This window comes from Boleophthalmus pectinirostris, unplaced genomic scaffold (assembly GCF_026225935.1).
Source record: "Boleophthalmus pectinirostris isolate CB_2022bp ecotype Guang Dong unplaced genomic scaffold, ASM2622593v1 HiC_scaffold_7, whole genome shotgun sequence".
Classification (NCBI taxonomy): domain Eukaryota; kingdom Metazoa; phylum Chordata; class Actinopteri; order Gobiiformes; family Gobiidae; genus Boleophthalmus; species Boleophthalmus pectinirostris.
The window spans coordinates 27,486,188-27,499,995 of NW_026571473.1; the positions used below are offsets into that span (position 1 = coordinate 27,486,188).

The window sequence follows — 13,808 nt, forward strand, 5'->3', positions numbered from 1 at the left end:
ATTGTCAGAAATCACCATCAATATACAATTGTAAAATTATAAAAGATTGTAAAACTAGGAGTGAAAAAACTTCTTTTAATGAACAAAGTAATTATAATAAACACACTTTTTTTCTCCACATTTTGGAAAATTTACATGCACTATGTTTTTTTTATTTAGAAAATCATTTATTCACTTACAAGTATTTTTATTGCTCAAACAGGGATTTAAAAACATGCACTCTTTGTAAGGGTGAGGTCGCCTCTCCACAAATATCATCTAAAACTTGCCTGGTGTCGTCACCTGCTCGTCTCCATGGAAGTAAATCAATCAAATGCCATACCATGGAACATTCCAAGCAAGAGCAATAACATCTCCATGGAGACAATCAGATGTCAGAGAAATGTTAAACAGTGCATCTTTACATCTTCATTGTTTCCTCTGTGATCTCCTCAATGCGGAAAATAAGGCTCTCCATCAGGTCAAAAGTTACCATGGCACTCTGTAAAACCTGAAACACACAACAGTCAAATTAGTAACACAAGGAACTGTCTTCGTACATGAACTAAATAGATTTGTGTTTTTTTTTTTACCTGGTGTTGGACCTCTGGAGACAGACTGGATACTTTCTCCTGTTTCAATTTGATTTTCTGAAGTAATGCTTTGTCTCTTGCTGCAGCTCTGGCCTCTGGAGTAGACAGTAATAAAAAGAAAAAGCTTTTAATACTGGCAATAATATACTCTAGGTTTTAGCTAGAGAAAAAGCAAAAACACACTTTATTATATTGTTTTTTTTATTAGAAACAACATAGGAAATGACCAAGTTTATGTAATTTATTTATTTTAATTTGTGTTGATTTGATTTTATTGATTTATATTTTTTACCATGTTGTGTAGATAGATATTTCAGTATTTCCATTTAGTCTTTAAGTCGTAATCGTTTAGAATAATATATGTTATAGGTTATAAGTATATAACTTTAATACATGTATAATTAAGTTATTGTCCTGCTTATTTTACACTATGGAAAAAGAGATTTGGACTATGGGGGGGTATTATCTTTTGTCTTTTAATGGGAAACTCTTATGAACTCTTTCTTTGGTCTGACGAAATGAAAAAGCATTTATTATTTGGTTGGACACTTTTTAAATAGGTTAATTGATTATTTTTGTGATAGAAAAGAGCACAGAACAAATGACCAAATGTTTTACCTTGAACCTGTAGTTTGCGGTCCTCCTGCAGTGACTTGAGTTCAGAGGAGTAGTAGCCTCTGGATAAGCTGAGACAAACTCGCAGCATTTTAACATAGTCATCTCTCAACCTGCACAGCTCTGCCCACACTGCAGTCTGAAAAATACACTCTGTTAAGGGCTTTTGGACATTTATTTTACCTACACAAACGTTGCATACATTCTCTTGTACTCACATGGATTGCTAACTCGTTGTTTCGAAGGAGAAGGTACCGCAGAAGATTTAGGCTCTCCATGATCCTGGGCAGACAAGGAAATCAGATTGAGCATTTACCCAGAACAAACTGATGTACGAGGACGAAGAAAGCTCAAATAAAGTCTATTGCACTGTGATTGTGAACAGAGGTGGACAGAGTTGCCAAATATTGTACTCAACTAAGAGTACTGTCATTTCAAAATAACTTTAGGAAGTCATAGGAGTTCACAAAATACCTGAGTAAGTAAAAAAGCACTTTTCAAGTAACAGAACGGCATATAATAATACACAAATCTGGCTTTTGTCACTTGTAGACTTTTTGGGAAGAGAAACTAAAACTTTTACTCAGGTAAGACTATCGTTAAACTATAAAATATATTAGTAAAGTAGTGGTTAAGGGTATGGTGTACTCAAGAACTCAAGAACTACTCAAGAAGTGCAATTTTATTAGAAACACAAGTAAAAGGAGCAGTACTAACCACCCCTAAAACTATGCACCATGAGCTCTAGTTAACCTTTAGTTAGTAGATACCTGTAGTATTGGTATTCTTCTCGATTTTTACACATAATCATGACTTATTTAAGCTTTTTGTTCCTATAATTTTGTTATTTACTCACTTGTCCATATTGTTGAGCAGGTCTGTTTCTGAACCATGAGGCAAACACAGCACCAGCCCCAACAGTGGTGAGAGCTCAGGTCCCATGAACCATTTGTTTTCATTTCCAGACTGCAGAACCAAAATATTGACTCAAAATACTTCAGACTTGTACATTGTATTATTATAAACAGAAGTACATAATGTTTTCTTCTTTACCTTTAAGCAGAATTCGACTTCATTCCTGATGTTTTTCACTATGAAGCCCTCTATGCCTGAGTGGTTGCTGGTTTTCAACATACATCTACAGAAGACATTTCGTAAACTTTATTGGTTCTCAAACTAAAGCTCCTTAACTTGGTATGTGGATTATTTGCAGGTTAATTTGGCTTTAGACCCAGAGTATCGGTAGTCCTGGTGGTTCTGAGGGCCAATTATTTTTAAAGATTGTACTTGGGGTAAAAAGATGAAAACCACTGGTCTACAATTTCGGCGTAAAAAAAAATTAAGTACTTCTTTTTACCTAAAAAACTTGTGCTTTGCTTCAGCGTCTAATTTGTCGATGAACATCTGTAAAATCTGCAGTCCGGATTCTTTCTAGAAAAATAAAAATGACACATTTACTGAACAAATTTGTTTTGGGTTTAGTTGCGTTAAAATGACTGTAGTGTTAAATTATTATTCACTTACCAGATGTTTAATTGGGCACTCGCGAAGAATATAACCAAGTTTCTAGATGTAAAAAAATAATTAGTGGAAGACAATCTATCAAAAGAACAATTTTATTTTTTAATGTTAGTGTTAATAGTGACCATACCTGTGAAACACTGCAGAAAGTGCTGAGTTCTAGTAGTTTCACTGAGAGACTGCGATCCTCAATAGTCTCTAATGTGATTTTGTAAAGGGCCTGAAAGTGACAAAGATGGCTATCATTGACAAGAATGTATTTAGGTCTAATTCTTGCAAGATAAAGTTACCACAAGATTGCACACATGTGAAAATTTGTTTGTGTGAGATATTTTCTGTGTTGGTCAGTGTTTGAGAAGCTAAAAAGCAGAACTTTTTTAAAACTAATGAAGTAGTAAAATTGTGGATCTCAAGAGTGAACTGAACTGCACAATTGATTTTTTTTTTTTTTTTACAAATTATGTGAAAATCTCGTCTTATTCTTGTGGATCCGATCTCATGTCTAGTAATTTGTTTTATGGGAATTGTGTCTCTTCCCAATCCTATATGGTTTATGATCTATGATTAGTTTGCAATAAATTCATCCTAGTGAAATTATGCAGTGTTTCTTACCAGTCCTTTGAGTACGTAGGATTCTTTTTTGCTGAAAGTAAAAAAAGTATTATTGCTCTGTGTGTATTGCTGCGTTGATCAACAAATTTTTACCTGTTTAGCATTTGGTCAATGTACTGCATGTTGCACTGGAGAATAAACACAGGGCTGCAAGTAAATAGGTAAATTCATGACGTAACATTTTTTGCTTTGTTTTTCAGGGATTTTGATATGTGTCTCACCTGAATACTGCTGGAAAGCTGTCTGTTGTGATCTGTTGGACAAAAAGCAGGTAGGCCACGCACGCTCTGGAATCTACAGACTGATCATTGTCTGAGACGTGTTTCCTCAATGAGTTAAAAAATAAAATGTCTGGAAGTGGGCCCTGGACTTCACAAAGAATCATCTGTAGAAAAGAGTTACAGTTAGAGCGAAAGACGTCTGATAAAACCGTGAGCCGAGATGGGTTTTGTACCATTATGTCATTGGCAAACAGCCAAAGTGGAGATGTGTTGTTCCTCTGCAGTTGGGCTTCAAGTAATGGCTCCCGCAGGCTCCTCATGCAGCTGTAAAAGACAAATATTAGAAAAACCTTTTAAAATCTTTATTATAATAAGGCATCAAAATCACTTTTCATTGTTTGCTCTTCACCTAGACTGCAGCAATGAAAGGAAGAAGTTCAAAACACAAATTTATAGAGTAGTAAGAAAACTCAGAGGGTTATTACAAAAAGATATTTGGATATTTATTTCTAACAAAATGTTTAAATCTAACATTTTATCATTGATAGATAAGACAGACAATTAAAATAAGAAAGACAATTTTATATATAGCTCTATATAGAGCTCTGGAATGAATGAATTATGCATAAAATTTTGTTTGTTTTAATTTATTTATATTTTGTCTCTTATATATACAGTAAGTTGTAAGTGAAACTGTAAATGCAAACTTCATATGATGCTTTTCTTTCTTGGAATTCTGTCATTGTTTAAAAGGGTTTGGCATTATAAGTACTTTTTACTTCAGCCTAAACCCTTTCGGTCATGATCCATGAGGTTGCAGTCTATGTTTTGTTTTGTTTTGTTTTGTTTTGTAGTGCTGCAAAATGACCAAATAAACTATTACTACAATTTTATCCTTCTCATCATCACAAGCCACATTACTGATACTGAAATGGGCAGTAGAAGTGAAAAAAATATTACCTATGAACAGACCAACAGGCCCTTAAATGGCCCCAGCAAAAAAATAAATAAAATAAACAAACAAAATAAAACATGATAATAACAATCAATCAGAACTCACAACTTGAGTAATTCCACTCTGAGCTCCTCGTCTTCTTTGGCCGTGACCCATTTGCTGCTGTTGAGTTTCACCTTCTCCACAAAGGGCCTGGCGAATGCAATGAGAGAGGAGAGGCAGCCTCTCAGGTCATAGGGATCCTCCTGCTCCTGCTCGGGGGTGTAGGGCACAGGCAGGCGGGACATCTGGGAGTGCAGGGAGGACAGGGACTGACCCACGCACACTGCCTGCTCTGCATCCAGCCGGAGCACAACTGGGGAAACAATGGACAAACAAAATATGGTAAAACGATTAGAGTGGAAAAGTGTAAACTGAACACTAGGGGGAGCCAAGTAACAGCAAAAGAGGGTGGGGAAAATCAGCTAGGGCTTAGAGCAGTGTTTCCCAAACTTTTTTTCTGGGGAACCATATTTTAAAAGTCACAAATCTTTGTAACCCAAGTCAATATTCGTAAATTAAAGGTGGATTACACATTAATGAGGATATTTTATTGTTGACTGAGTGATTCTGTCTCTCTGAACAATTAGTATTACTCAAGTTTTAAACAATGAAAAACAGTAATTGAAGCAGCAATGAAAGGATCCATAAGTCGCCTATTTGGACATTAAATGAAGCCCATTTCTTTTTCTTTTCAACATTCAATTGAACCAGCAATACTGGAACAAAATAGTCAATAAGATAATTACAAAAAGATTATTAAGATTAGAAATTATACAAAAAATATCTAAAAATGTCCCAACTCACACATATATATATGAAAGGAATATGCATAGAAATACTGACCCTACTGAGAACAGGATATTCTGATTAAATGCTTTTCCAGAATGACGATAAGGTCCATGTCTATAACTGTATATTGCAGACCTACATGCAGATCGTGACAAGGCAACCCCAAAAAAATCTCTTGCGACGTAGTTGAGGGTCATGACCCAGTCTTTTGGAAACAATGACCTAGATTGCCAAAAGCTGCAAAAAATGCATAAGTCGTTTGAAATAAGGTTAATATTTAAGCAACATCTCCCACCCCTTACCAAGAATGCCTTTATTACAACTTGAAGGCTGAAGGGTTGGGTTCATATTCTTGAATTTATTTGTGCCAGTTTTGGTTTCATGTGACTTGACCCAGTAATTACAGAGATATTAACTAGAAACCAGATCAACTTAACCAACTCATCTGCAATCTGGCAGTTAAACAGCAAATTACAATGAATTATGACCTGCCCTCCAGCTCAGTTTTACATTATACACAACCTATAACAATATATAGCCTAGAGTATTTTGAGTTAAATATCGCTGAGGTGAAACCAAATATCAGTAGTTTAACATTAAACCATGACAACTTTACCCCTATCTGCATCAGCAATAATAGCTCTACACTAAGCACTGTTCAAGTACTTGGTATTTACACACCTTTCCTGGTCAAACTGACATACACTACCGGTCAAAAGTTTTAGAACACCACACTTTTTCCAGTATTTTACTGTTGACCAAAATGTGTTCTAAACTTTTGATTCATGAAAGTGTCCACCTTTGGCAGATATAACAGCTGAACACACTCGAGGCTCATTCTTTTTACAATAGAAATCAAATATTCTTCAGAAAATTCTTCCCAAGTCTGATGCAGAAGTTTTCATAAATATGTGACACTTGTAGGTTGCTTGGCTTTCACTCTTCTGTCCAGTTCATCCCAAACCAGCTTGATGGGGTTTAAGTGTGGAGACTGTGCTGGACACTCCATGTTTTCAAGCTTACTATCTTGTTCTTTTTTCCTGAGGTAGTTTTGGCAGAGAATTGGACTTGTGTTTTGATCTTTTATATTTTTTTAAACCTCTGACTGTTCAGTAGTTACCTTTGTACCATTTCATGCTCTTCATTGGACTTGCACGACTTGAATTGCAATAAATAACTGGAAAAATGAGGGTGTTCTAAAACTTTTGACCGGTAGTGTTTAATCAAAAATGTGAGTTTTTGTGAGCGCTTTTTAGACATTGTAATTCTAACTGATACTGACCTGTTTGCAGATGTGGAGTGACAGTGACAATAGTTTCAGAGATGGCCCCAGGATCAGTGTCTTTGATCAGATCCAACAGACTGTGGAAGGCCCTCTTTGGACAGCAGGTCTGAAAAAACACAAGTAAGTGAATTGTAGTCTATCGGAGAAATATGTAAAACAACTCTTCGCTGGTTCATACCTGGGTCAGATAAGTGAATGCAGTTTGACAGCGGTCCCAGTCCTTTCCTTTGGTGAGTATTTGACAGAGCAAAGGGGACAGAAGAGTGCAGCCCATAGACGTCACAATCCCCTGCGAGCACAAGGCAAAGACAGACGATCCTTATGTCAAAAGCACCCACGGTTTGGAGGAAGAAATGTTACTTTTTATGTTAAATGGCAAGGATAAAAAGTATGTATTGTTTATGTTGAGGAAATGTATATTGAAAGCCATTTTTATGTTTTTAATTGGACAAAATAAAATATTAAATTGTGACTGATTAACATGAGAAAACAATTGTGATTAACAAATTTTAGCTATAAGAACATGCAGTTTTTTTAAGTCTTCGAAATTACAGTATAACACAGACCTATTGTGAAACAGATGCCTTGAAAACATCACCGTGTTTTATTTCTGTTATGAGATTTCTTTAGTATTAGCAGTTTCCTATGGAGTAAGAAAGCTGTCAAAAATATTCGTGTGCATAAAATAGAAATCCGTGCGTATTTGGGAAATCCGTGCATATTTGGCTGTAGTTGCGCATAAAATAAATATTTGTAAACTCTCAAATGAGTCCAGTCGTACATAAAATATATTGTGTGTATTTTATCCATCAGAATACGAATTGAAAAATTACGACGTCATGAATTACAATCACGAAATGAAAATTTACGATTACGCTTTCATCAGTACGAATACGAATTCACAGACGGAACTTTACTGTCAAAAATACGTCATCACTTCACAGACATTATTCATCGAGCAGAAGAAACATCGATCAAGATCAAGACTGCACATGCTCAAGTTTGTAGCAGAGGGTAAAAACACAAGAAGCTACAACAGCGACCAACAAGTGGGTTAATTAAAATCTATTGTAAAAATGTCTTGGAATTCGGGAACCGAACGCTGCTGTATAATATTGTGTAGAAACACCTCCTTTGAACGGGAAATTGCACCTATATGTTAGATAACATAGTGGAGCCAGTTGGCTAACTGACGTAACGTTATGGCAAATATCAGGTTCTCTGTATGTTTAGTTAAAACATTCACGACTACAGCCACAGCGAGCATCAGCCAGTCTTCATCTCAGCTGCATTTCAGACAATGGGTTTTTCATGAGTTATAATGGGTTATAATGAGCAAATCCATCCACGTCACGGTGACGTTATACTTACCGGTAAATACTGTAAACATACCAAGGTGTTGCCTGTAAACACGAACATTAATTGATGCTGGAAACTGCATTAAACTGTAATGTGTAACATTTCATTAGCTGTGACGTCTGTAACCAGGACAGTTTGGTAGTGTTTGGTGTAAACTGGGACATTTCAGCGTCCCGAGGAACTTTCGGTGGCATTTCATGCGAGAAATGCAGCTGAAGTGAAGACTGACTGATGCTCGCTGTGGCTGTAGTCGTGAATGTTTTAATCTAAACATACAGAGAACCTGATATTTGCTAATTAGCCCTGGGATAACGTTACGTCGGATGTTAGCCAACTGGCTCCACTATGTTATCTAACATATAGGTGCAATTTCCCGTTCAAAGGAGGTGTTTCTACACAATATTATACAGCAGCGTTCGGTTCCCGAATTCAAGACATTTTTACAATAGATTTTAATTAACCCACTTGTTGGTCGCTGTTGTAGCTTCTTGTGCTATTACTCTGTTTTTACCCTCTGCTACAAACTTGAGCATGCGCAGTCTTGATCTTGATCGATGTTTCTTCTGCTCGATGAATAATGTCTGTGAAGTGATGACGTATTTTTGACAGTAAAGTTCCGTCTGTGAATTCGTATTCGTACTGATGAAAGCGTAATCGTAAATTTTCATTTCGTGACGTCGTAATTTTTCAATTCGTATTCTGATGGATAAAATACACACAATATATTTTATGTACGACTGGACTCATTTGAGAGTTTACAAATATTTATTTTATGCGCAACTACAGCCAAATATGCACGGATTTCCCAAATACGCACAGATTTCTATTTTATGCGCACGAATATTTTTGACAGCTTTCTTACTCCATAGTTTCCATTTAGGTCATATATCCAATCCAATCCAACTTTATTTGTATAGCACATTTTACAAACAAAACTGTTTCCAAAGTGCATCACATAGCAATGCAACATTTTACTTTAAAAAGGAAAAAAAAAATCTGTAGAATTATGTTTAATAAAGACACTAATAGAAAAATAAATGAAATAATAATTAAATCAATGAACAAAAATAATAAAATAAATTCATAAAAGCAGTACTAAAAATAAAATAAATAAATAAAATAATAAACACAGAAGACCACACAACTCACGCGGTATTAAAAGCAAACACTCGCAAAGAGTATTTTTTGGTATATTTTACAAAATTATTTTGTTACAGTGCTAGAGTTTTGTTGCTTGTTTAGAGGAAGGAAACTCGTTTATGCAACATATTTGACATTTTCACTGTTTTGATGAAATATTTGTGTTTCATATAAACTTTGCACAAGAAGTGGTTTAACAAAGACTTTTAGTATCACAGCCATCATTTAGCCTTTATTTTTTACTGAACCATATCGAGTCGATTTGAAATATATTATATCGAACCGAAAGTGCACTGTTTCGAGATATGTATTGTATCGTGGCCTATGTATCGTATGTATGTATCGTATTAGCAGCTTCTTAATGATACCCAGCCCTAGTGCTCATTGCTTTGGGTTGACCACAAAAAGAAAAAAAAACACTAATTTTATTTATACAAAATTTTGTTTACATAATATTTTATTAGGCAGGAATAAAATAATATAAAAAGAGGTTGATGAATGAATGGGGAGACACATTCAGCAAATAATTATTACCGTAATGCATCAATAATACATTCTTATACCAACTGATGCCATTTTAATTTACTGTTTAATTACTTTTAATGCTTTTATCTCATCATCAATCAATTTAAACCCTTGAGATGATTTCCTTGCCCTCAGTAAGTCTTAACACACACTGTTTTTCTTTTTTTTTATTCTGGGATGTCCAAGGGCACTTAGAGGAGCCCTGAGCGGAGGAGGGACACATCTGACTGGTATCTGCTTGTTTTTTCCAACACCTCAGGGTCAGGGGTGAGTGTGTGAGTGTGGAGCCCTAATGCCGTGCGCTTCACTGGAGATGTGGTCCCTCGAGGCTATCGTAGTTTGGTTTGACAGATTCACACTTTTTCTGGTGTTTATCTACAAATAGCACATGTATGTACTGTAGACAAAGAATAAACATTTACCTGTAATCAATGTTTGCATTTGTGATACCTTTTAAAAACTGATAAAACACAGAGGGTTGAGAATGGCTGATTGTTAAAAAATATCACCACATTCTGTATTATGATCCTAAAATATCTTAAACTGAGGTGTACTAATGATGATTTTTATTTTGGTTTAGGGTCCTCCTGTTGGATTTCTAGATGGAAATGTTTTTGCCTAGATGTTCCACTGTCTGAAGAGAAACAGGTAATGCCAACAGGCCAGATTACAGGTCAGTTCCATGGAAGGGCAACCTCACTCAGAATAATAATATATGTTTTAAAGCTGTTCTCTTATTTTCTTAGCACTAACAATGCGTCTAATTGAGGAAATGCAAAATACATAACAGACATACAGAACATTTAAGGCAATACTTAGAGAGAAAATGGCAACCCTTCACCAGAAAATTTGCATACTGTACATACTGGACATTTAATCTAAGTAACAATGCAGACAGCATGAAGAAATAACTGTTAACAAGTATTTAGAAAAGGAAAAAGTAGCAATTCTGCAGTTCCTAAATATCTCAATAAATATCGTACAGTGAGAGTTGGACATCGTTAACTTGCGTCCCTACATTTTAGCAATCTGTATAAAATTATCGATAGTCGGTCAATGGAAATCCTGGAAAAGTTGTGATATTTGAAAATTTAATTTTTTTTGTAAATTCACTGGAAGTTTTGGAAAAGTCATGGAATTTTAGTATCTCTTTCCCACAATTACAGAGTTAGGAGTTTGTGAACGTTTGTTCCTTTTGTTTAAAAAAGGCAACAATAAATGCACTAACAGTATTTTGAATGTAAAAAAACTATAATACCAAACCATAAGGTGAGTGGAAAGGGTTAACATTTCATATTTAACCCTAAAAGTATGCTCAATTTAATTTAGTTTATTTATTGAATGAGGCAGGGTCAGTGCACAGTATATATTAACCTTAACAAGAGAGATGCATTGTACTAGGTTGTAGCAACAGTCCTAATTTCCGCCTGTAGTCCCTGGGCAGGTTAGTTGATTGATTGACTGATTGATTTTATTTAATTTACTTTATCAGCTTTAATTGACAGCTATCAGCTTATGTAGCATGTTTTAGGTTGTTTTGGGTTCTACACATGTAGGTGCCTTAAAGTCATGAAAAAGTCATGGAAAAGTTTTGAAATTTTGTCAGTGAAAAAGAGTGGAACCTGGATAGTGTAAAATACCTTATTGTTGTCATCCTGAATAAAGTTTAGAAGCTGTGAAGTTTCGCCCTGAGAGATACAGGCCGATCCAATTCTCTGGAAGTGTTTGTAGTCCTCAGGCTTCAGGACATCATCAGGAGTTGTTCTCTGTAAACAGCAAATTACACTTTTAATATATATTTGGAAAGAAACAGTAGTATTTTAAAAGTAACTGCATTAATTGTATTGCTAGATGAGTGAATATGTAAAATATCCATACCGCTTATATTGCCAAAGTGTAATTACAGACAATGGAAACTACAAGTGCAGTCGTACAAAACATTTACAACAGTAACAGCTGCACAAGGCTGACTCCCTTTGTTAAATTGCTAACATTGCAGTAATGATTTTGAATGGCTCAGACTGTGTACGAGCATACGTCTGTCATGACCGGCATTATCCATATGGAGACTTATGTTGACTCACCCATCGCTGGATCATGTCATTCACCTGCGCTTCATTCATCCTTACGCTATATTTATCTTCAATCTAAGAGCGGACAATAGACAGGGATTCTGCCGTGTATCGCTGTCAAAACCAGTGTCTGTCCAAAGGCGAGTGACAGAGGCGAGATTGGGTCTAGTGAGCTTCTATGGCTAAACCTCTTAAGGCCCTTTGTGAGTCTTGTGTAATAGGATTAAACCAGAGTGCGTCTATGGCTGCAGCAGGCGTGGAACTGTCCAGAAGGAGCTGCTTTCAGTAATTGAGATGTACAGAGTCAAAATAAGTGGTACATTTTGTGATTTCAAGTTTAGTTTGTTTTCATTTGTTTATTTATCATGTTTTTATATTTTGCTTCAATGCACAGAACAAGTCTTTGCATTTTTCTCGTTCTCTTTTTGCTTATTTTGATGCGATTATGGACTTCTGTGCCTTCTTTGTCATTGTTGTTAGTTTGTACGACCATAGTATGAAATTTATTTTACTATATGTAAATATTTGTAAAATTCAATGATCAATGTAGATAAGAAACCACATCATTTTTTAAACTATGTCATGAACAGCAGTGGGTTCAAATAAGTTTTTTCTTCTTCCCACTCCTTTTTGAGAAATGTGCTTGTCTGTTGTTTACAATGTACAGTGGAGCAAAAAAGTATTTATTATTTGTAGTAATAATAGAGGAGACATTTCATTTCAGGGAAGATCTTGTGACTCAAAACAAATTCCATCAAAAGCAAATTGTGTATAAAAAAGTAAAAAAACAACAACAACTGTAAAATACAAAAAGACAAGACATAACATTGATTGATTTGTTTTTTTATTTTGAGTTTGTGCCAAGAGAGAAACAACAATCATGCTACATATACAGTGGGGCAAAAAAGTATTTAGCAGTTACAGAAAGTGCCTGTTTTCTCACTTAAAAAGGTGAGAGAGGTCTGTAATTTTCATCACTCTGTTACACTTCAACTGTGAAAGACAGAATATGAAAATAACCCCCAAAAAATATACATTATACAAATAAATTCTTTAAAAATCACACACTCCACTGTGTATGTAGTATGATTGTTATTTCTCTCTTGGGACAAAAACAAATCAATCAATGTCATATCTTGTCTTTTCGGATTTTACTGTTTTGTTTTTTTTACTCTATACACAGTTTGTTTTTGATGGAATCTGTGTTGAGTCTCAAGAGCCTCCCTTAACTTAAATGTCTCCTCTATTATTACTACAAATAATAAATATATAGCTATCGTTTCTATTCTGCTGTCTATTTGTCTGTATCGAAAGGCTCCATGCTGTGAGTCTAACCTGTGAACCATCAGAAATTCTGATGGTCTTTCTGGAGGTCTGCATGACAAAAATACAAAGTTAAAACCATCCTCCATGAAGACAGAGGGTTTTATGCTTTTATTTAGTCTATTTCCCATTACTGGATTACAGGATTTGGCCAATTCAACTTTTTATGGCTTCATCACTGTAATTTTATGAAAAGGACAAATGTTTTAGAATGATTTATCTCATGTCAGTGACTTTCTGAGATAACCTTTTCCTAAATATATTTGTCATTTGATTACATTCAGTCATAGTTAATTAAAAATGCTTTTCGTATCGCTGTAATTACACTGATGCGTGGAACCTGTTGTGTAGTCTAGGATTAAACATGCTTTCTCAGTAATAGCCTAATGACAGCATATTGCTCCTATGTCTTTCAGCACAATGGCTTCAAAAGGACGGGATCATCTTTTGGCCCCCAGGGTTTGCACAGAACATAATGGAACAACAATCAGTGACTCCAGCCTCGGGGGACGGTGCACCTACATTCAGATTTAAAGCAAACGGTCAGAGGTAGGTACAAAAAATGTACTTAAGGCATTGTACCAGATTTTTTCCGTCTATTTGAGCAATAGTTTGTGTTCTGCCTGCAGCTACTTATAAAGTGCTTTTGTCCAAAAATCATGAACTGTACAATTATCATGCTGGTTGTTGTTAGCTGTACTGTCATAGCAAAACATCACTCTGGTCTCTGAAAGTTGGAGAACACACTTATAATCTAATTGTGATGAGTAATTATGG

General features: G+C 35.3%; 1 protein-coding gene across 1 annotated transcript; it reads right to left on the reverse strand.

Moving 5' to 3' along the window:
• Positions 1–275: 275 nt before the first annotated feature.
• On the reverse strand, positions 276–11,759 carry LOC110154916 (glomulin-like). Its single transcript, XM_055165069.1, has 18 exons — positions 11,721–11,759; positions 11,277–11,402; positions 6,791–6,901; positions 6,610–6,718; positions 4,602–4,851; positions 3,775–3,865; positions 3,542–3,705; positions 3,414–3,467; positions 3,321–3,351; positions 2,839–2,928; positions 2,712–2,753; positions 2,545–2,618; positions 2,241–2,325; positions 2,044–2,153; positions 1,406–1,469; positions 1,191–1,326; positions 573–667; positions 276–490 (listed from the first exon to the last, which is right to left on the reverse strand). Exons 1-18 carry the CDS (start codon positions 11,757–11,759, stop codon positions 401–403), a joined length of 1,761 nt encoding a protein of 586 aa, XP_055021044.1. The 3' UTR covers positions 276–400.
• Between the last annotated feature and the right edge of the window lie 2,049 nt (positions 11,760–13,808).

Coding starts and splice junctions, on each gene's coding strand:
- LOC110154916 (XM_055165069.1), bottom strand. CDS start 11,759: ATGAATGAAGCGCAGGTGAATGACATGATCCAGCGATGG. Junction 2,154..2,240: donor AAGTCGAATTCTGCTTAAAG/GTAAAGAAGAAA, acceptor TTGGTTCTGCAG/TCTGGAAATGAAAACAAATG. Junction 1,327..1,405: donor ACAACGAGTTAGCAATCCAT/GTGAGTACAAGA, acceptor TGTATTTTTCAG/ACTGCAGTGTGGGCAGAGCT.